This window comes from Bufo gargarizans, chromosome 1 (assembly GCF_014858855.1).
Source record: "Bufo gargarizans isolate SCDJY-AF-19 chromosome 1, ASM1485885v1, whole genome shotgun sequence".
Classification (NCBI taxonomy): domain Eukaryota; kingdom Metazoa; phylum Chordata; class Amphibia; order Anura; family Bufonidae; genus Bufo; species Bufo gargarizans.
Window position 1 is genome coordinate 248497312 of NC_058080.1, and position 24338 is coordinate 248521649.

Below are 24338 nucleotides of genomic sequence, written 5' to 3' on the forward strand. Positions count from 1 at the left end.
ACAAAGGCCAAAATTCAGGACTGTGAAAGTTGGGTGGGCATGCTGGAAATGTGCCTTAGAAAGTCGCAGTGTGTAGACCTGACGTCCCTTGGGGGTTTAGGAATCTGCCCTAGGTTTAGTATAATGTTTCGGAGACGGGTCGGAGCTCAGTTATTGTTTGCCAGGGATGTAAAGCAGCTGTTGCCATGGCGACATCTTCTGTTCCAGTGTATTAACCTAAATGCAATTGGATAAATGTTTTAAGCATAAAGTATAATGAGGTCAGTGCAGTCTGACTGTACTGGTGTGTATTCTCTTATACTTTTCTGAAAACCTTTTGATCAGAGAAAATGCACAGTTCCCTTTCCCTTTGTTCCCTGCACTTATGATAGAAGATGCCTCTCCTAATTTGCTTATTTGCTTTGAAGAAAACACTTCTCTCCTCGCAGGGTTTAACCTGACATGCAAAATTTTCTTAGCGGAGTCACTTAACAAATATATTTTATGTTTGAGTGAATTGATCTGCTCACCAACCAGAATGTAGGAAAACTGGGTTAGCAACTGATGTTTCTTAGTTGAACAGTCCTTGTGTGAGAGGATGCAGTGGAATGACATATTGCGGTATGTTTGTACAGGGTCTATTTATTCTAATATTGACAAGAATGGTAGAAATGTTGTGCAGTTTACTATTGGAACACAATGAAATCCTCAGACTCTGCTGTATAAATGGGCTTTATGTTCATTATTAGTCATCCGTTCTAGTATTTTTTTTTTATTGCTTTTATACTTGAGGGACCTTTACATGGGCAGAGAATCATCTAGATAATTGCTAACGATAGCGATTAACTAGGGATATAAAGGTGCAGCTGATGAAGGAGCATAATGCTCCATTCGTCGAGTAATTAAGATTGTTTATGTAGGCACCTATATTATCACCTGCCGGCAGCAGATCGTGCTGTGTGAACAGCCTTTGCTGCCGCCAAACAATGAGTCTGTATGGGGATGAGCGATGGTATTAGTGATTGCTCCTTTCTATACTATGGAGGAGATCACTGCATGTAATAGCAGGGGTGTACTCCACTGACGAGCAGCAATTGCCAGGAAGGAACGCTTCCTTCCCGACAATCGCCAGCTGCATTGCCCCATCTAAAGGGACCTTTATATCCATGAGTCTGTGTATGTATGATTGATATATATATATTTCCCCAGTCGTCTCCATGACACCACATGCTGAGATTGACTCCCTCCTGATTGGACAGGAAAAACACAGAGAGGTTAAAACCCCCACCCCCTCCTCACATCATCAGTGTTTTTCCTGTCCCATCAGGATAAGGAAGCAGGAGAGGTGCACAGAGCTCGTTGGGCTCACCTGGAGTATCGTCTCATCTACAGGCCGAGGTCGGATCTGCAGTGCAGCTCTCCCTCCTCTGTTCGGTTAGGCCTGGGCTCGGGCACACACGTAGTGCCCCTGCGAAGATTCCCTCTGCGGCGGTCCAGGAGGGCTTGATGCAGAGGGAAGGAGGACGCGGCGGATCGGCGCTGAGATGCGTCCCTTCCGGCTGGCAGGCAAGTGACGTCAGACGCCAGGGGGCGGAGCAAGCGCGCTGACGTCATCCACATGCGCCACAGGTCCTGAAGCGAGGGAACACCATAAAAACGCACAGGACCTGGGTAATGGCGCCCTGCTTAAGCGTGGCTCATACTAGGAGCATCTTTGTGCGGTCGGGAGTCAAGATGAGCACCCCCCTCACGCCGGGCTCTGGAACCGAGCCTGCATCAAACCCTGGGACAGTGAGTAACATGCTCTCAGGCATATGATTTGTATGGTGGGTTCAGTTTGCTCATCCTTTCCTCCCTTAACATTTTCAGGGAGAAAAGGATTCCACTTCTGCAGCCAAAAAAAACCAAAAATGTGGTATTTGCGGCAAGAGATTATCTAACACAGGATCCAAAGCCCTGTGTAAAGAATGTACAGCCAGTGTCATCAAGGCTGAGTCTTCTGGTTTAATTGAAGACATTAGAAAAGTGGTAAAAGAGGAGGTCCAGCTAGCCTTAGCTGCCAGAGAACCCACTCCCCCCAAAGTTGCTCCCACTCAGGATTCCCGTAGTGTTAAATCACTCATCCTGGATTCCGACTCTGAGGGACTGGCGGTCTCAGACTCCGAATCGGTGCAAAAGCACCCAGGATCTTCAGACGAAGAGAGCGAATATAAGCGCTTCCTGTTCAATCCTGAAGATATTGAGGAACTTATCAGGGCCATCAGGGCCACCATTCAGATGGAGATGCCTAAAGCCCCTAAGTCTACCAAACAAGAAATATTTGGGGGTCTAGGGGAAAGAAAGAAGGCGGTTTTTCCGGTCCCTGATAGTGTACAAAAACTAATTCGATCAGAATGGGAAAAACCGGATAAAGGATCCTTTATCCCAAGGGGAATTAAGAGACGCTACCCCTTTAGCCAAGAGGATTGTACGGATTGGGAAACTATTCCAAAAGTGGACGCGCCTGTGGCCAAGGTAGCAAAACATACGGCCCTGCCGTTTGAGGACTCAGCACAGTTGAAAGATCCTCTAGACAGGAAAACGGAGAGTCTCTTGCGAAAGACCTGGGAGACTACGGCGGCCCTTCTCAAACCAGGCGTCGCCTCTACGTGTGTGGCCAGAACACTGAACCTCTGGCTAGACCAGCTAGAGATACATCTGGTTAACAAAACGCCACGAGATCAAATTCTAGAGAGCTTGCCTCTACTAAAGATGGCAACCTCGTTCCTAGCAGACGCAGCAGCCGAATCAGTGAAACTATCTGCCCGTACAGCTGTTCTCTCAAATACTGCGAGAAGGGCATTATGGCTCAAAGCGTGGTCAGGAGACATCACATCAAAAAATAAATTAATCGCACTTCCCTTCCACGGTCAGTACGTCTTCGGTGAAGATTTGGACAAAATCCTAGACAACGCAACAAATAAAAAAAGGGGGTTTCCCGAGGAAAGATATAAACAAGAGACAGCCCTTTCGTGACCGATTTCTTCAACCCGAAAATAAAAAAGATAAAGGGAAGACTGGGAGGTGGAGTTATGCGAAGGGAGGCAGAGGGAGAAGTTTCCTCTTCAACCCAAACCGGGCAGAGGCCTCCTCATCCAATAGCAAACAATGACGCTATACCTGTGGGGGGAAGACTCAGCTCCTTTCTAAAATCTTGGGAGCACGTAACAAACAGCAGGTGGATCTTAAGTATTATACAGGAGGGTTATCAGATAGATCTTCTTTCTCCCCCCCCCCACAGAAATACGTAATCACTACCCTTCCCCCATCTCAAACTGTGACCTTAAAAAAAGATATAAAAAACCTATTAACCTTGGACGCCATAGAGCCAGTTCCAAAAAATCAGACAGGGCTGGGATTTTATTCCCGCCTCTTCATTATAAAAAAAAACAAACGGGAAATCCAGGGTAATTATAAATCTGAAACATCTAAACAAATATGTAAGATATCAAAAATTCAAAATGGAGACCCTGAAGTCAGCAGTGAAGCTCTTGAAGAAGGACGCGGTGATGGCCACAATAGATTTAAGCGACGCTTATTATCATGTTCCAATTCACAGGTCATCAAGGGAGTTTCTAAGGTTCGCAGTAAAATTGGAGGAAAACATTTAACATTTCCAGTTCAGGTGTCTCCCCTTCGGGATCTCTTCTGCCCCGAGGGTTTTTACCAAAATAATGGCGGAAGCCTTGACAACCTTGAGAGAAAAGGCAATTTGTGTGATCCCCTATCTGGACGACCTACTGGTAGTGGCAGACAACATAGAGACCATGAAAAACCATCTCGGGTTAGTCCTGGGGCATCTACAGAACCTAGGTTGGATCATCAATTGGGAAAAATCGGATTTAATCCCATCCAAACGGAAAGATTTTCTGGGCATAACCTTAGACACAGTCTCCCAAAGATCTTTTCTGCCACCTCAAAAGATAGTAAAGCTTCAGACAGCTTTGAGGAAGTTCAAGAAGGAGAAATTCTGTTCGATAAGACAGGCCATGAAGGTATTAGGGAGTCTGTCTGCTTGCATTCCAGCAGTAGCCTGGGCACAGTTCCATCTAAGACCACTTCAAAAATTCATCTTAGACAAATGGAACAGATCACAATTAACCCTAGAGAGGAGAATATTCTTAGATACAAAGACCAAAAAATCGCTAACTTGGTGGCTCAGCAGATCCAACCTAGAAAACGGGATTTTCTGGGCACAAGATCTCCCTCTAGTCATCACAACAGATGCCAGTCTCCACGGTTGGGGAGCGATCGTCCAGGGGAACTCCTACCAGGGAACATGGGGGAGTTAGGTAAGTCAGCAATCCTCAAATTTCAAGGAGCTGAAGGCAGTGTGGGAAGCACTGAAACATACGAGTCAGCTGGCAGAAGGACGTCACGTCCTAGTCTACTCGGACAACGCTACAGCCATGGCCTTCATCCAACACCAGGGAGGCACAAGGCATCACCTGTTACAGAACCTGGCGAACAAAATCTTTTCCTGGGCAGAAAGCAACATTCAATCTCTTTTTCAGCGGTTCATCTGAAGGGAGTATTAAACATTCAGGCCGATTACCTAAGCCGGCACAGACTAGACCCTGGGGAATGGATGTTAGCCCCAGAAGTCTTTCACTTAATCACAAAGAAATGGGGCAGGCCGACGATAGACCTGTTTGCATCCAGGAGAAATCATCAGCTAAACCAGTTCTTCTCCCTCAACCCCAGGGATCATCCGGGGGCAGTAGACGCCTTCAATCAGAGCTGGACAACAAACCTAGTCTACGCATTCCCCCCATTTCCGCTTATTCCCAAAGTATTACAGAAGTTCCTAAAGGAGAGTTGTACACTAATACTGATAACCCCCTTCTGGCCCAAAAGAAGTTGGTTCTCCCTCTTGAAAGCCCTCAGCGTGGAAGCTCCCTTCCTTCTACCTCGGAGGCCGGACCTTCTAAGTCAGGGGCCCATCACTCACCCAGACCTGGAAATACTAAAATTATCAGCCTGGATTCTGAAGAATCCAACTTATTAAACTTCGGTCTATCAAAAAAAGTAGTGAACACCTTACTCCTTAGCAGGAAGCAGACTACCAACGATAAGTACCAAAAAATATGGAAGAAATTCGCGGATTGGTCTGGAACCTCCTTCGACCAGTTCAGAGCCAACATCTCACTAATCCTGGATTTTCTTCAAGAAGGGCTAGATTTAGGGCTATCCCCTAATACCCTTAGGGTCCAGGTATCGGCGTTAGGGGCACTATATAATACCAAGCTAACGGAACATCCCTGGATATCCAGATTCCTTAAAGCAGCAGATAGGATCAGACCTACGATTAAAAACATGGTGCCACCATGGAACCTTAATACGGTACTAGGGGGTCTAACCTCCAATCCATTTGAACCTCTGGACTCTATTCACATCAGATGGCTTACAATTAAAACTATATTTTTGGTGGCAATAACCTCAGCCAGAAGGGTCTGTGAGCTGCAGGCCTTGTCCATCCAAGAACCATTCCTTAAAATATTTGAGGACAGATTAATTTTCAAATTAGATCCAACTTTCCTCCCCAAGGTAGTCTCGACCTTTCATAGGTCTCAGGACATTGTTCTCCCTTCGTTCTGTAACGATCCGAAAAACGATCAGGAATCTACTTACCACACATTAGATGTCCGGAGAGAGGTATTAAAGTACCTGGAAGCTACCAGTCTTTGGAGAATAGACAAAAATCTGTTTGTCCAATTTTCAGGTCCCAACAAGGGGAGGAAAGCGGCGAAAAGTTCCATCTCTAGATGGATTAAGATGGCCATCTCGGAAGCATACAAAGCTCAGGGAAAAGATGTCCCCGCTTCACTAAAGGCACATTCTACGAGAGGCATGGCAGCCTCCTGGGCGGAAATAGCTTCAGCCTCCTTACAACAGATTTGCAGGGCAGCAACCTGGAAGAGAGCTCATACTTTCACTAAGCACTACAGGCTAGACTTAGCCGCTAATGATGACCTAAGATTCGGACGTAAGGTCCTGTCGGCAGTCGTCCCCCCCTAATGATATCTTTGATATTATCTCAGCATGTGGTGTCATGGAGACGACTGGGGAAATGAGTATTACACTCACCGGTAATCCGGTTTCCTGGAAGTCTCCATGACACCACATACATCCCACCCTTTGTTCTGCTATTAGCTATTATCCTTTCATCCTGGGGTTCTTCGTTAAAATACACTGGTGATGTGAGGAGGGGGTGGGGGTTTTAACCTCTCTGTGTTTTTCCTGTCCAATCAGGAGGGAGTCAATCTCAGCATGTGGTGTCATGGAGACTTCCAGGAAACCGGATTACCGGTGAGTGTAATACTCACATATATATATATATATATTACTTAAGAGGTTGGGCTTTAGGCAAGGCGAAGCGAGTACAGGGCAGAAGCTCTCTTATCACTTCACTGCTCTACCTGCGCTCACTCTGCTAAAGTCTCAATTGCTATGGATATTACTTGGGGGGGGGGGGGGGGCAGCAGAGGTGACAGGTCAGCCACCTCCAGAGGTTCCAGTCACAGACTAAGGCTACATTCACACGACTGTATCTGTTTTAACGTCCGCAAATTGCGGATCAACAAAAAACATATGACGTCCATATGGCATCAGGTTTTTTTTTTTTTGCGCATCCATTGTAACAATGCCTATCCTTGTCTGCAAAACGGTCAAGAATAGGACATGTTCTGTTTTTTTGCGGGGCTACGGAACGGGCATACAAATGCGGATAGCACACGGTGTGCTGTCCACATTTTTTGCGGACCTATTGAAATGAATGGGTTTGCATCCTATCCTCAAAAAAAATCATTGCTGACGAAATCCTGTGCCTGTGCCGTTCACTTCTGTATTCGGCGCAGGTGCAGTGAGTGAAGGCCGCTCTCCTGATGCTGGCTTCCTCACTGACCGAAACGTTGGCCAGTTTGCATTTATCTATTCCTGGATGTTGATAACAAAAATATGAAAATATCATATTCTAAATCACAAACACGAGTGCCGTGGTCTACTTTTATTGCATTATCTCCATTACCACTGAGCACCGTACCCAACGATAAAGTGGAGTGCCGTCCAACATGAGCGTTAACCGGCTTCCTCACTGTGACGTAGTCGGCGCAGGTGCATTGAGGAATCCGGCACCAGAAGCGCGGCCTTCACTTACTGCACCTGCGCTGAATACAGAACTGAACGGCACAGGATTTTGTCAGCGATGTGGCAGACGGTGACATCAATCAAGAGGAGCGGGGCGGGCAGAACAGGGGACCTGGGCGGGATAAAGGGTGAGTAGACGGAGCCTCTAGGTGCTGATTCTACGCCCACATAGCACCTAGAGGCTCATTAGCATATTATAAAAGTGTGTATTTTGGTGTATTGGGATGATGGACACATCCACCAGTAACCAAAGTTAAGTGAATAATGGCAGATTAGCACAAACCATTCCAGGAGACAGAAGTATAATTTAACTGGCACATAATGGTAGTATTAGTCAGAATTTCCCTCTAGCAAAAAAGCTGTATTTGCATATCTCAGTTGGAACACTATATAAGCCTAACATAGATGTTAAATGAACATCATTACAAATAATGAACTCAAACGAATCACACCAAGTGATGTAACTCAATAACACAAGCACAACCTTTTACATTTAGACAAATTGTAGTTTTTGAAGAATAACCAATCTTCCGTAATGACAAATGATACGTTTGTATTGTAGACTGTTTTGCCCACTTAAGGTGCAAATGAAATTGTTGCTTTTACTTGAGACGTATTGCTCTGATCAGCTATAGAACGGGATATTTTACGGATTTTGTTCTGTGATTCATGTGCCTGCAGTATAAAGCTCAACATTTCTGCTACAGACCAGCAGTACAATCGCAGATACATGCTTCTGCTAAGTTACCCTCAAAAATGTTGGCCTAACGCTGGGTTCAGACCTGAGCGTTCTGAAACGAGCGCTCTGTATGCGCGATTGTACGGGCGTTTACAATCGCGCATACAGAGACTGCCGTTCACACATTGTCGCGCGTTCCCGAATTTCTATGTGCGGGAACGCGCGACAAACGCCCAAAAAAAAGCTCAAGCACTTGTTTGAGCGTCGGGCGTTTTTACAGCGCGATCGTACGCGCTGTAAAACGCCCAGGTGAGAACCATTTCCATAGGGAATCATTGGTTCTTGCCTGTTGTGCGTTTTACAGCGCGTAGGAACGCGCTGTAAAACGCTCAGGTGTGAACCCAGCGTAAAGGAAGCAAAACGCTGCTTTTTCTTTCTTTCTTTCTTTTGCTTGATTTGTCTTTTGTACAACAGAACCTACAAAAATATTTAAACCAATGTTAAATAGATTGGGCGCCTTTCCTGTACCAAGATGGAGAGACCAGTGTGGGCTGTATAAGTTGATCTTGCCTCTGCAAGAATGGGATACACCCAGAAATGTCCATACTAATAAGTATTAAGCAAGTAAGGGTGCCTTTCCTGTATTGCGGTGCAGACTCGAATCGGTCCGCAAAAGATAGGACGTATCTTTTGCAGTGTGGAGGCATGGACCCGAAAGCCCATAGAAGCGCTTCCAAGTGCTTCCAATCCGTGCCTCTGCTCTGCAAAGATAGGACATGTCCTATCTTCAGCCATCTTTTGCGGATCGGGGATCCATACAAGTCAATGGGTTCGCGGTCTGCAATAAGGGCATGGAGCCCTTACGGTCGTGTGAATGGACCCTAAGCCTCAAAAACCAATAAATAATCAAATAATAGAGAAAATATATATCCCAACAGATAAATATAAGCCTACCAACAAAAACCACACTAATTTTAGCAATTAAAGCCAAAGCGAGGAATAATTTATTAAAGGTGATTATAAAAATTATGTAAAAAATTATTTAGAGCCCAGCAAAACTGTATACGCAAAGGCCCTGGGGGCTAGTTAGTACAATTACAATATATACTAAATTACAGTAGCTAAGAACTAAAGCAAATAAATCATGCTCGGTCAATATCCATTAAACGGGCAGAGGATCCATATCTCACCCTTAGGGCTCATGTACACGAACATATTTTCTTTCCGTGTCCGTTCCATTTTATTAATTTAATTTGAAATGGGTGAGCAAAAAAAATATCTGAAGTTACTCTATATGCATTCCGTTTCCTTATGTCCGTTCCGCAAAAAAGTAGAACATGTCCTATTTTTGTCCTCATTACGGACAAGGATAGGACTGTTCTATTAGGGGCCAGCTGTTCCGTTCCGCAAAATACAGAATGCACACGGACGTCATCCGTATTTTTTGGGGACCACAAAATAAATACGGTCGTAGGCATTAGGCCTTTTTACATAATACAACACAGTTCTTGATGTGTCTCACCAATGCCCCACGGTCTTCAGGAGGGCTTGTAGGTAGAACAAAGTCCAGGAGAATTACTTATTTCTACATTTTTGAATGAAGAAAAAAAGAATCATTGATTTTACTCGCTGAATCCATTTGGACTTTTTTTGCTGCATCTTCAGGAGGGCCTTCTGATCAGTGAAATGAAAATGGTTAGTCTGACTGGTCTGTACTTCTCAGTGTGTATTCTGTTTTTGCACCGAGTAGGGGTTACCGTATATCATCTTCTGCCCCGCATTGGTCTCTCCATGGTTTTTAATCCAAAAATGTTGCTATCATTTGGGTATGTTTGTCTTCTTTTTCAGTGAATCTTGTGGACAATACTTTGTTACAGACATCTGTACGGCCAAAGCTTAATCGACAATTGTGCAAACCACGAAATCGCAAAGCAACAATGCTTTATGTTAATGCGAACAAAAAACTACCGTTTATTAAATCATGTTTAAATTTGGTGATTTTAACATTTTAAAAGTGAAAGAAATATTAATTCCAAAAATGTATGTGTGTGTGTGTGTGTATATGTATGTATGTGTATATGTATGTGTGTGTGTATGTATGTGTATGTATGTGTATGTGTATGTGTGTATATATATATATATATATATATATATATATATTGTATATTGTATATTTTTTTTTTAATACTTTTTGTACCTGTTATCAAATCTTAAAACTCTTGCTGTAAAGTAGTTTAAAACCAAATAAACTATAAATCACAAAGTGATGCTAAACTAATTGGGTAGCCCACTGAATAAAATCATTGGGACGATTATATCACCCCATGCCCGTATTTTTTATGAAGTTAATTAAGTTGGTATTTAGTTAAATGAATGTGCCACATAATGATCATTATTTTCCCTTCCTAGCTACCCAGCTGTCTGTGAATTTCTTCAGCACAATAACTTGTTATCTATACTTCGAGCTCACGAAGCCCAGGATGCTGGGTAAGTTATTTGTTTTTTATTAGAAATATTCATTTGCTGTAACTACTCTTTTGCCAAAGTTAATAATTTCATTTTTTGAGGCTGTTGATTGCTTATATAAAGGGCTCATTAAAGGCTTGTCACGTGTATCGCTGCGGGTCAGACGATGTTGTTGTAGTGTTTTTGTGATTGCACAATAATCTTTGTGTGGCCGTTTGTCAGGGAAAAAAAATTATTCACAGGCTTAACTTGTATGTAATAGATGAAAAATATTATATAGAGACAGACGAAAGGGACGCAGCATGTCGAAGGGTACTCTCACACTAGCATTATTTTTTTCTGGCATAGAGTTCCGTCAAAAGGGCTCTATGCCGGAAAAGAACTGATCAGGCATATCCCAATGCATTCTGAATGGATAGAAATCCGTTCAGTTTGCATCAATATGCCTTCCGTTCAGTCACTGTCAGGCGTTTTGGCCGGACATTACAGTATGTCCGTCCAAAATGCCTGATCAGATGCCGGATCCGGCATTAATTCCCATTGACTTGCATTAGTGTCGGATCCGGCATTGCAAAACAACTGAAGGACGCGCAGACCGGGAAAACTGTGAAAAAGACTGCAAGACGGATCCGTCCATCCGCATGACAAGCAGAGAAACTGGTCTGTTCTACAGCGCTAAATGGGCTTGTTTTTTGCGTAACAAAACTGTCGTTTTTTAGTACCATTTTTGTGGTATGTAAGACCTTTTTGATTAATTTTTTTTTTGGGGGGGGGGGGTGATGACAAAAAAAAATGGTGAATAATGTTTTTCTTGTTATAGCGTTCGCCGCACGGGAATTTTAGGATTATTTTTTTTTATATATATTTTAATAGTTCAGACATTTTCAGATGCGGTGACTAGTACTTCGAACCCAAACAGAGTTTGTCTTCAAGTTTTAAAGTGGTTTTCCAACGAAGTCACGCACGACTTCACAAATAGCGTACTTCGGCACATTGGAGCCCATACATTCTAATACTGTACAGAGACTGATCTCCATACAGTATTATTCCGAACTTTTGAATGAAGCAACATCGTCATCAGTTCAAAAATCTTAGAAAACCCTTTAAAGCTTATTTCACACAAGCAATACTTCTGTCCAGATGACAGATGTTTTTCATGCAGGACTGGTCCATTCAAGTTAATAGGTCAATGAAAAAAAACGGAACCACACTAAAGGACTGTTCTTCACAGATGGTTGCTTAGCGATATGGAGTGTTTTTCTTCACACACATTAAAACTGATTGAATCCACTCATAAAAAAGGGCAGGAACAGGACAGAATACTGCAAAGCTCCATATCACTAGTTGTTGTCTTATGGGAATTTTATTTTTATTTTTAGAAAAGGGGCTTTCTTTTGGTCCCTTTTTGACACACAGTAAGGCCTCATGCACACGACAGTTTTTTTTCACGGCCCGCAAAAACGGGGTCCGTGGGTCCGTGATCCGTGACCGTTTTTTCGTCCGTGGGTCTTCCTTGATTTTTGGAGGATCCACGGACATGAAAAAAAAGTCATTTTGGTGTCCGCCTGGCCGTGCGGAGCCAAACGGATCCGTCCTGAATTACAATGCAAGTCAATGGGGACGGATCCGTTTGATGTTGACACAATATGGTGCCATTTCAAACGGATCCGTCCCCATTGACTTTCAATGTAAAGTCTGGAGTTCTGTTATACCATCGGATTGGAGTTTTCTCCAATCCGATGGTATATTTTAACTTGTAGCGTCCCCATCACCATGGGAACGCCTCTATGTTAGAATATACTGTCGGATATGAGCTACATCGTGAAACTCATTTCCGACAGTATATTCTAACACAGAGGCGTTCCCATGGTGATGGAGACGCTTCAGGTTAGAATATACAAAAAAACTGTGTACATGACTGCCCCCTGCTGCCTGGCAGGTGCTGCCAGGCAGCAGGGGGCAGACCCCCCCCTGTTTTTAACTCATTGGTGGCCAGTGGGCCCCCCCTCCCCTGTTGTTAACTCGTTGGTGGCCAGTGTGCGCACCCCCCTCCCTCCCTCCCTCTATTGTTTTAATACATTGGGGCCAGTGTGCGCGCGCCCCCCAACCCCCCCTCCCTCCCTCTCTTGTTTTAATACATTGGGGCCAGTGTGCGCGCGCCCCCCCAACCCCCCTCCCTCCCTCTATTGTTTTAATACATTGGGGCCAGTGTGCGCGCGCCCCCCCAACCCCCCCTCCCTCCCTCTATTGTTTTAATACATTGGGGCCAGTGTGCGCACCCCCCCACCCCCCTCCCTCCCCCCATTGTAATCATCATCGGTGGCAGCGGAGTAGAAGATTTTCATACTTACCTGGCTGCTGGCTGCTGCGATGTCTGCGTCCGGCCGGGAGCTCCTCCTACTGGTAAGTGACAGCAATGCGCCGCACAGACCTGTCACTTACCAGTAGGAGGAGCTCCCGGCCGGACGCAGACATCGCAGCAGCCAGCAGCCAGGTAAGTATGAAAATCTTCTACTCCGCTGCCACCGATGATGATTACAATAGAGGGAGGGAGGGGGGGGGGGGGGTTGGGGGGGGTGCGCACACTGGCCCCAATGTATTAAAACAATAGAGGGAGGGAGGGGGGGTTGGGGGGGCGCGCGCACACTGGCCCCAATGTATTAAAACAATAGAGGGAGGGAGGGGGGGTTGGGGGGGCGCGCGCACACTGGCCCCAATGTATTAAAACAATAGAGGGAGGGAGGGGGGGTTGGGGGGCGCGCGCACACTGGCCCCAATGTATTAAAACAATAGAGGGAGGGAGGGAGGGGGGGTGCGCGCACTGTGCCACCAACAGTTAACAACAGGGGAGGGGGGGGCCGCACAATGATATTCAAACTGGGGAGGGGGGGGGTCTGCCCCCTGCTGCCTGGCAGCCCTGATCTCTTACAGGGGGATATGATGGGGTTAATTGTACTATCATATCCCCCTGTAAGAGATCGGGTGCTGCCAGGCAGCAGGGGGCAGTCTTGTACACAGTTTGTAGTGTATTCTAACTAGAAGCGTCCCATCACCATGGGAACGCCTCTGTGTTAGAATATACTGTCGGATCTGAGTTTTCACGAAGTGAAAACTCAGCTCTGAAAAAGCTTTTATGCAGACGGATCTTCGGATCCGTCTGTATGAAACTAACCTACGGCCACGGATCACGGACACGGATGCCAATCTTGTGTGCATCCGTGTTCTTTCACGGACCCATTGACTTGAATGGGTCCGTGAACCGTTGGCCGTGAAAAAAATAGGACAGGTCATATTTTTTTCACGGCCAGGAAACACGGCTCACGGATGCGGCTGCCAAACGGTGCATTTTCCGATTTTTCCACGGACCCATTGAAAGTCAATGGGTCCGTGAAAAAAAACGGAAAACGGCACAACGGCCACGGATGCACACAACGGTCGTGTGCATGAGGCCTAAATGATAAGAAATGGCTGCTTAACCAATCATTGACTACAGTGGCTACTCGCCTCATCCAACAATTATCTGAGGGGACATTTCCTACATGTCGAGATGTGACCAGTATGTGGAGATCATTGGGGACCCCGTAAGCCTCATGGATTTGTGTGGGTTTTTTTTGTGTTTTTTTTTTTTTTTTTCTTTTAAACCCATTCTACCTCTTTTCTATAAAGTTTTATATTGGTGGAAACCCCTTTTAAGTTCAAAAGCTCATGATTTGTCTATTAGAAATATAGATGGCAACATAGCCATTGTCGAAGCCCCGCTTTCAGGTTTTCATAATGACACATAGCATCAGACAAGTTTTCTAACAGTTTGTCCACCTTTGCTTTAGGAAATTGAAGGTCTTTGGCCTCATACATATGACTATTTTACAGCTTCATGCAACTTCCAAGCTGTATGGAGCCATTATATGGTACCCATACAAGCATAGGGTCCTCTTGTTCCTCTATGTACCAGAAATAATACCCTGGCATGCTCCATCAGATGGCCTCCTATGGAAGTATTATCCTCTATGAGCATTGATTTCAAGTAAGAATGCTTCTGTGTATAGTAATGTATGGAGCTGCTGAGGTTCCATGTGACTCAGCTGGAGGCCTCAGGTTAGTCCACATGGGTTGGATTTGCAGTGGATTATTTTCACAGCAAGTCTGCAACAGTCCACAGCCGCAGATCCACACTGAATGAAAGTAGAGTAGAGGTACTGTAAGACTTTCAGCCTTGTACACATGAAGCATCTGTGTAGCCTCCTCAAATAAGCTGCCACTACTGCCACCAAGCAAAGCCACCCTAAACACCAATTGACCCGCTGAGATTTGGAAACCTCTCCGGGGCAGAGCAGCAGCTGTCCATAATCCTCCACCCTGCCTGTATGTGCTTACCGAAACCCCAGTGACTGACAGCCAAATCAGCATTGCGGAACATCAGCAGTAAAACGGTACATATGTGTGTTCTACAATCAGGCCCAGTGTGGGATTTTCTGAAATACCCACTCGTGGATTTTGCATCAGTTTAACTGCCCACAAAATCGTCATCGATGGAATTTATTTGGAAGTATGCCGCGTTAATCGTAAAACCTCATCCACTTACCTTCCACTGTATAAGGCCGAATGCACACGGCCGTGAGCGGTCCGTGGGACCACGGGCTTGATTCCTGCTGAGAGCAGGAGCGCACGGCGTCATTGGTTGCTATGACGCCATGCGCTCCCTGCTGCCACCACAGTACAGTGAAACACTGGTATAGATCATACCAGTATATTACTGTATTGCGGCGGTAGCAGGGAGCGCACGGCGTCATAGCAACCAATGACGCCATGCGCTCCTGCTCTCAGCAGGAATCAAGCCCGTGGTTCAACGACTGCTCATGGCCGTGAAACACGGCCGTGTGCATCTGGCCTAATCCTGCTGATTTTACCTGCGCAGATGAGACCTGCAGCAGTAATGATACGTGTGGACCTACCTGAATATTGCAGTACTATTGTTTTATAATGCAGACGCCAGTTCTTTTACGTAGTTTATATACAATACATATTTTTCTTCTGGTTTAATGAACAAAGTAAAATTACACCTTACACAACAAAGCAAATCTTTCTCCTGCATATGCTGAACTCGAACTACCAAGATTTGTCAGAATCTTCCTGTCCTTCAAGAGCCTGAACGACTAATTTTTTTTTATTTTGTTTTTGCAGGTATCGTATGTATAGAAAAAGCCAAACAACAGGCTTCCCCTCCTTAATCACAATATTTTCAGCACCAAATTACCTAGATGTATACAATAATAAAGGTAAACCATCCATTTAACACCTACAAGTTGCAGAGTACGTACACTAATGAGATGAATTCATCAGACAAGTGACATTGAATCGGTTCTGTGATGTAAGATGTACTGTTCCACCAGCCTGGACTATGAAGTGATTCTTTGAGACTTTTTGGGCTTGGTCTTGTAGTACTTGCTGTCAGTCACTGATGGGGCCACCCACATGACTCCTAAGCATAGAAATTATGTTTTCTAATGTTCTATAACCTGCTGCCTGCAGACTGGTCTGCATTTTGTGGTGGCAGATTCTATTTAAAGATATAGACCTATCTGAAGAAAAGCCATGCTACGGTTGATATTAAAACGTGTAAAAGAATTGACATGGGGTTGTCCAGCGTTTACGACTCAGGATAGACCAGCTGATTGGGGGGGGGGGGGGATCCGACACCCTGCAGCCACCAGATGTTCGGCTGTAGCTCAATCTCCTAACCAGCATCTTGAACCTTTTGGTGGGGGAACTCACTTCTTCAGAGCTACTTCCATTGACTTCAATGGGAGAAGGACTGCAATGACAAGCTCTGTCCAATAAAAAGTTGACGGGGCTTTGTAGTTCTGGCACTGTCTTCCGTTGACTGATCGGCACCCGAACAGCTGATTGGGGGGAGTGAGGGATGTTGAGTCCCACCGATCAGCTAGTGAAGGCCTATCATTAGGATAGGCCATCGCTTACTAAAGGCCAAACAACGCCTTAAATATATAGAGAGATACCTGGTAAAGCAATATAGATTCATCTTGAGTTTTAGTTGTCCTCTTCATTCTTCTTACCTCCAGTATTAACAGGCAAAGCCATTGTAAGATAAGTAGGGTGAAAGACTACTGCTTTGTGAAGAAAATGTATGTTTATGAACCCATCCATAGTGATCTCAAGCAATAGACCGGGCAAGCTACCACAAAAGAACGCTCTCCTCCTTGAGGAAAAAACTGCTTGGGCTGATTTGCGTGAGAACAATAGGGCAATGTTGCTGGAGGGTTGATTATTGGTAAATTGATGTGATATAGAATTGATATATTGGAGTCAGAAAAACCAATAGAGTTTGCTCTACATACATTATTCAGAAGCACAATTTTCATAGACTATTCAAAAACTAAAACCCCGAGCTTAAGTGTAATAATTTATTTTGAGCCCTCCGACTTGAACTTACCTGCGGCCTGTAGAGGAGAGGTAAATGTTGCCAAGTAAGTATTTAGGCCATTCTATTCTGTAATAAACGTTACGCTGGAGCAGTTTTCCTGAAGGTTCATGCTGAATTTTGACATTTCATCTTACTTGCGTCTCGGTGACCAGCTTGGCTGGGCTGTTCAGCATGCAGCGGCTGTTTGTAGCAGATGATTGGTCCTGCATATTGCACCTGCCACAGATGACCTAAAACAAATTGGAGAAGCAATGTCTGTGTGCTTTTCTAGCATTTTGCAGCTTGTGGATGACGTCTATGTCTTGCATACCGGAGTGATTTTTGTTTGTCTATTTTCTTACAGCTGCAGTATTGAAGTATGAGAACAACGTCATGAACATCCGACAGTTTAACTGTTCTCCTCATCCATACTGGCTTCCAAATTTCATGGACGTCTTTACTTGGTCCTTACCATTTGTTGGAGAAAAAGGTTTGTCCAAAGATCAAATGTTAAAGATCTACAGTATATAAACAGAAGAGCAGGGCCATTTTATACAGCCTTTCGGGTTGTGTGTTCCTAGACAGTGCTGCTCCTGGTGATACGGTGTATGGTGTTCAGTCTCAATCATGTTAAAGGGGTATTCCCATATCATAAAGTGATGGCAGACCACAATGTCACCTCTTTTATGTTGATTAGTGGGGGTGGGACCTCTTCATACCCCAGAATGAAGGGAGGCACAGCTCTGAAGCAGTCAGCTGCATATGTCCAGGTTCACTAAACTTGTAGTTTGTCACATAGAGCCCCTAAGGCTAAGTTTACATCTCCCTTAGGGCTCATACCCACGGCTGTAGGTGGGCCGTTCCGTGCATTGGGGGTCGCAATTTGCGGTCCCCAATGCACGGGCAACCTCCGTGCAGCCGCTGGGATGAATCCAGACCCATTCAACTTGAATGGGTCTGCATTCGTCCGTTCCGCAAAAAGATAGAGCAAGTTCTGTCTTTTTGCGGAACGGAAGTACGGAACAGAATCCCACGGAAGCGCTCCATAGTGTTCTGTTCTGTGATTCCGTTCCGCATCTCCGTATTTGCAGACCCATTGAAGTGCCCGTGTATTGCAGATCCTCAAATGGCCGCAATATGGCAACGGAGGAACAACGGTCGTGTGAATGAGCCCTTAAGCTGATCCAGCAGGCTGTTCCAGCAGAGAATAGCCTGCAGGAGTTCACCGGATCCAGCATTGCCAGATACTGCCATTTACTCCCGGACCAGATACACTATAGTTGGATCTGGCCGTTGGATTCCGGCATGGTCAACGGCATTCAGCCAGACAAAAACCTCTGCGTGCATTGTAGTCTATGGAGGCCATCAGTGAATGGCAGAACTCCGGCAGGCTGTTCCGTTAGAGATCCGCTTACTCATCCTAAGCAAGACATTTAAAAGAGATTATCTTTGTAAGGGAGTGTGAGAAGGAACATGCTACGAAGTGCATTTTGACAGATTCACTGTGTCACTTCATAACCTGAGGCCTTAGGCTAGGTCTACACGGCGACATTTGTCGCACCAATGTCGCGCAGCAATTTTTATAATGGTAGTCTACAGTGTCGCACTGTGACATACTGCGACGCGACGGTCGCTAAAAAAATCCTTTCTAGATGGATTTTTCTGCGACTGTCGCGTCGCAGCATGTCTCATGTTGCAGTGCGACACCATAGACTGCCATTATAAAAATTGTTGCGCGACATTAGTGCAACAAAATGTTGCACGACAAATGTTGCAGTGTAGTTGTGCCCTATCTGTCGCGTGACAAATGTCGTCGTGTAGACCTACCCTAAGACTTAGGATATCTTTCAATCTCAAGATGCATAAAAAGTCCATTTCAATCAGTGCATGTGCTCCACTGAAACTAGTAACTCTTCCAAGGAAGCTCTGTATTGAGGTTCTAGAAACCTCTGATCAGAATCCAAAACACCTGTCTGTATCAGGAGTTTTACCGACTGGTATACTTCATTTAAAGGGGTTGTCCCATTCCAAACACTTATTCCCCTTTTGTGAGGATACCAGAGAGGTATCTGATCATCAGGGGCCCTACTAATCATACAAATAGGCCAAAAACTGCTACAAATGTGCTTTGACACTCCATTCAACTATATTCAAATGCCAGGAATAGCGCATGACTATCTCTGGCAATCCTATGAAGTTGAATGGAGTAGAAGCACGCATGTGTGATTGCCATGCCATTCAAATGAGGAAACACAGGGTCCCCATTCTCGTGATCGGCGGGGCTCTAGCGGTCAGACCCCTGCCAGTCTGACACTTATCTGCTGTACAGATGTCTTGTTTGTAGTGGGACACCATTTTAAGGAATGCTGTCATCTGACATATAAAATTCCCTTTAAATCTTAACTGAATGATTATGGAATGATATAATATGTCTCGATAAAGAACAGAAGAACGGATGTATTCATAATGATAAGCTGCTTTTGTATACATGGACAGTTATTTGTGCTGGAAAGCATGTGCATTAAGGAAACCATGTCTGCTTTCTTCACAGTGACAGAGATGCTTGTAAATGTACTTAGCATTTGCTCTGACGATGAACTCTGCTCAGATGAAGATGCTGATGGTAAGTACAGTTGGACTTCGGAGATCTATTTCTGCTTTTTAATGTACTTTTTAATCTAAATGTATCTATCTTTTGTGGAGAAGACTAAGTCTTTGTACATCTTCGGGGAAATTTTTTTATTTTTTTTGTGATTTGCATTTTACTCATTTGGGGCTAAAAATATTTTTTTGAATTAATCTTTTTAAAAAATAAAATAAAAATATTGATCCTTTCTGTGACAAAAGGATAACAATTTTTTCTAGCTTTGTGACTGGTACTTTCTCTTTGTGCCGGTCATCTAATAACCCTTATCTCTAAATTAATAAGATATCCTAAACACCTATTTAAGCCACATTCTTATCAGTAAGATAAGGATTGAGCTTTGAGTGTTTATAAGGTCAGAGAATAGAGATAAAGAGTCCGGCAGCTCCCTGCATGATGGAAAAAGAGAGAAAATTCTGACCCTGCTAGTAGAGCATCTCAGCTCTGTACAGAGAAAACAACTCCATATTTTTTAATGAAGACCAATTGAAAAAAATATATTTTTAGTTCATAATGAGTACAGTGCACTAATTAAAAAAAATTACCCCCAAAGGTGTACATAGCCTTTTAATTTACTCATTTTGGCACGCAAAGAGAAAGTTAAGTGTTTTTTTTTTATGTGGTTTTCCCTTGCATAACTCAGAAGAATTTGGTCTGGTGCTGTGATAACTTTTGGCTGGTTTTCTTGTTATGCAAATTAAAATGACTAAGAACATAAGCCGCAATGTTACTTTATTACTGTCTGTTATGCTTTCATCACTTTTTTCAACCAGTGTGTGGTTTTGTACAATGATACCTCCTAACCAACTCTAACTAAATCCTACTAATCCTGTCATAGCTGTAGAATGTGCATGCTGGGAAGGTTTGTCAGCCACTGAGTCACGTCCCCATTCCACAACCCCACCCTTACCGTGATGTTCATTGTTCTGTAACAGAGCCCTGCCACATTAAAACTGCCTCTTACTTTCCCACAGTAATAACAAATGTCCCTATGAGCTGTGAGTTACTTTTAAGGTGGATCTCCAGAATATTTAGCTTGCCCTATTTAAGGACACTGTATAATGGGGAATGCTATGGCTTTCCTATTGTGCCATTTGGATAATAGAAGTTATCAAATAATACAGTGAGCTTATAATTATGAGTTCACTGTATTCATGTATTCCTCTATTTCCCCTCACTACTCTCCACTTTCCGCCGTTTCTTTCCGTTTTACCCCCACCTCTCACTGCTTCACCTCTGCCCCTCTCCACTTTACCCCCACTTCAATACAGCAAACCACATTTATCAAAGTGATGTAAAGTAGAACTGACTTAGTTGCCAATAACAACCACTCAGATTCCAACTTCAATTTCTCACAGCTCCTTTGAAAAATGAAAGGTGGAATCTGATTGGTTGCTATGGACATCTAAGCTGTACTTTACGCCAGTTTGATAAATGACCCCAATAGTGTGAATATAATGGAATATATGTGTGCATGTCACCGAGTTTATAGCTTTGTTACATTTTTCAGAAGGTATGTTCTCATTGTGAATAGGAAAATATAATTATAAGCGATGAGCACGGTAATTTTCTATATTTATAGCCGGAATAAAGAGGAGTTTGTAAAGGAGTGAACATTCTGGGCATATGCCGTGTCCTAGCCTCCAGACTAGGCTTCCTATACACATTGGACAGTTTTCGCCCAGCCCACCCATACACATGCAGGCTTGGCTCTGCCGAAACATGCATGTGTTCTCAACGGGTATAGGGGAAAATGACGCTGTCTGACATATCCCTACAAACAACCTGATTGGCCAGCGGAAATCCAACTGCCCTTTCCATAGCTCCCCTGACATCTGCAGTTGGGGGCCCCATATGCACTAGATCTAAGGTGTGTGACCAGCTAAGTGACGAGGCTTAGCATTTCTTGTAGAGATTTAAGCGGGAATAATGGGATCGTATAAGCGTTAGTCCAATATTTGACTAGCTTGGGTGCATGTACATTACTGCCGTCTGCTATGCTGTATAGAAGTCTCATCAAACCGTCAACTGGATGTTATCCTCCCACTGTTTTTCTTGCTGACGTGGGTAATGCAAGACTGAATCCCTTCGGATAATATGATGGCATTTACCGAAGACTTCAGACTGAAAATGACCTGATTGATTGACTGTCATCACTTTGTCAGGAAGATCTGCTAATGGCATGTCAAACGCTCTTCATTACCTAACCCTCTCACCTGTTGTGTTTGTTCAGTCACTTCTCAGAGCTTCAGTCTTAGTTTTTTTTTTCTAATTTTTTTTGCTTTTATTTTACAGCCATCTTTCTCTTTAGTAGTCCTTTCACACTCTCCTTTTTCTTTTTTCATCCTTCAAACTTTATTTGTTTTTTCTGTGTTTTCCCCTGGATTTTCATAAGAAGACCATCTTATTTATGCACAGAAAAAAGGTATTATGTGGTGCAGAGTGGACAGTGTGTGGGCACATGCTTCAGACTGCTGCTTTCTTACTTTGTAACCTAGGCATGCCGAGAAATCAAATCCACCACCGCGTACAGTCAGAACGACTGCTTTGCTTAGTTCAGGTCTTGGTCTGTTGGCTTACATTACTTTTTGTGTGTCACTTTCAGGAACCAAAGATTCTGAGAATCTCATGTACCGGCTTATTTTCCAGTTATACAAAACTACTGTTTTTTGCATTTGGTTGTTTTGCGTTTACTAATGTGTTCAGCCCTGTACAAGTAGTTAAAGGGGTTGCCCAGCCTTTGCTAAATGATGGTTTATCATCTGGAGTGCAGCTGATCGGCAAGGTTGCATGTTTTCAGATGCCTGCCTATCAGCTAGTCATGGCCTATCCTGAGCTGGACAACCCCTTTAAAATTTTATATTCTAAAGGTGTAGTTTTAATACGTTTTTAAATTCTCTCATTAGGTTTTGTGTGTGTGCTGTGGGTTTTAACAGGTTCGCTACCACAGATTGTTTCCATACAAAATTTCAGGCCAACTTTACACCAGCATCCTCTATTTTAATGCTTTATATTTGTGGCTATACATTAAAGGGTTATCCCCGTCCCATACAGTTGCTATGCTATGCCCCCATTGTCTGATAGGTGCGGGTCCCACCTACAAGGAGAACGGAGTGGGGAGAGCTGTGCCTGGGGGACCCCGGGTTTCTCCAGAGTCCATCCACCACCAATCGCTGCTCCCATTCATTTCTATGGGACAGAAAGAAATAGCCAAGCCAGTGCTCGGCTATTTTCAGCAGCCACATTCAAATGAATGCAGTGCGCCCTCTATTCATTTCCCCACTCCGTTCTCGTTGTAGGTGCGGGGTCCCAGAGGTGGGACCCCACCTATCAGACAATGGGGGCATATCCTAGCGATATGCCCCTATTGTATGTGATGGCAAAACCCCTTTAAAGCATGATTTTCAGTATTATGTAACCGTTCCAAGTGTATGGTGCAATGCTGTGTATTTCAGTGTCAACAAATGGGGCTCAGTTCTTACACTTTATATCCCCAATGAAATATTGGCCACTTTGCGCTACTTTTGAGTAATCGTTGCTATAGGAAGTGATCTAGTGAACAGATAATATTTTTGATCCGCTTAAAGTGGTTCTCTGAAACTTAAAGGGGTATTGCCATCTTTGACATTTATGCCCCCAGTGTCTGATGGTGAGTGGGTGGAAACTAGCTCAAATGTTGTCTGCCCATACACAGTACATGGAGAAATAGGGGATTCTGCTTTCTAACTCTCTGTAGCACAACCTCAGAAGGAGCAGCAGTAATGGATATTATACAGCAGATTTAAACAGTTTAGATTTAAAGCCAAAAGTGAAGTTAATGGTGTTGGCCACGGTAAGTACTTTACACAACATTGTGGGAGGCAGGGTAAAAATGAGTTGCCAAATATACTTTATTTCAATAATCCGTCTGCTAATCTTTTTATAGTAAGCCGTGTGCTGTCCGCATCCGTTGCTCTGTTCTGTGGTCCGCAAAAAAATATAACATGTCCTATTCTTGTCCGCGCTTTGCAGACAAGAATAGGCAGCTTTATTAAAGGCTGTCCGTGCCGTTCTGCAAATTGCGGAATTTACACGGACACCATCGGTGTTTGTGCATGAGGACTTACTGTGAGGGATAATGCACCACAGTACACTATACAGTGTACTGCAGTGTATTGTAAACCATCAGACCCACTGGATCTTCAAGAACCAAGTGGGTCTGGGTAAAAAAATTACATTTCTTCTTATCATTGCGTCCGTAACGACCTGATCTATAAAAGGATCATGTTACTTTCCCCGCACGGTGAACGCCATAAAAAAAGAAAACCTCACTTCCCCAAAAAAGGTATTAAATGTGATTTATAAAAGTCATACGTAGCCCAAAATGGTACCAGTCAAACCTTCACCTCATCCTACAAAAAATGAGCCCCTATATGAGACAATCACCAAAAACTGAAAAAATATGGCTTTCAGAAAATGGAGACACAAAAACATGATTTAAAAAAATAAATGCTTTTAATATCTAAAAGTGAAACAAACAAAGTCGACCAATTTGATATCATCGCATCTGTAATAACTTGCTCTATAAAAATAGCACATAATCTAACCTGTCAGATGAATGTTGTAAAAAACAAAAAAATAAAAACTGTGCCAGAATGGCCATTTTTGTTAACCTTGCCTAACAAAAAAACTCAATATAGAGCGATTAAAAATCGTATGTAACCTAGAATAGTATCGATAAAACTGTCACCTTATCCCATAGTTTCCAAAATGGGGTCACTTTTTGGGAGCTTCTACTGTAGGGTGCATCAGGGGCGCTTCAAATAGGACTAAAAATGGCGTCTAAAAACAATTATCCTGAATTGTCTGCGATGAATTGACACCTGAGGTGCTGTTGTCACTATAGTATCACAGTTGGCCAGGGATGTCATGTGACCACTCTTCTGAAGATGCTTGCTCCGATGCATGCTGGGATTTTTACTTTC

At 43.8% G+C, this 24338-nt stretch overlaps 1 protein-coding gene across 4 annotated transcripts in view; it reads left to right on the forward strand.

Moving 5' to 3' along the window:
• PPP3CA (protein phosphatase 3 catalytic subunit alpha) overlaps positions 1-24338 on the forward strand; it is a 225117-nt gene that overhangs the window by 176454 nt on the left and 24325 nt on the right. For 2 of the 4 annotated variants that reach the window (XM_044302431.1, XM_044302447.1), the window contains exons 7-11: positions 10253-10330; positions 15491-15585; positions 17095-17220; positions 19282-19353; positions 21773-21799. In XM_044302431.1, coding sequence (XP_044158366.1) covers positions 10253-10330; positions 15491-15585; positions 17095-17220; positions 19282-19353; positions 21773-21799 — 398 coding nt within the window. The remainder of the gene's footprint in view (positions 1-10252; positions 10331-15490; positions 15586-17094; positions 17221-19281; positions 19354-21772; positions 21800-24338) is intronic. The other 2 variants (XM_044302437.1, XM_044302454.1) reach the window with 1 other exon arrangement.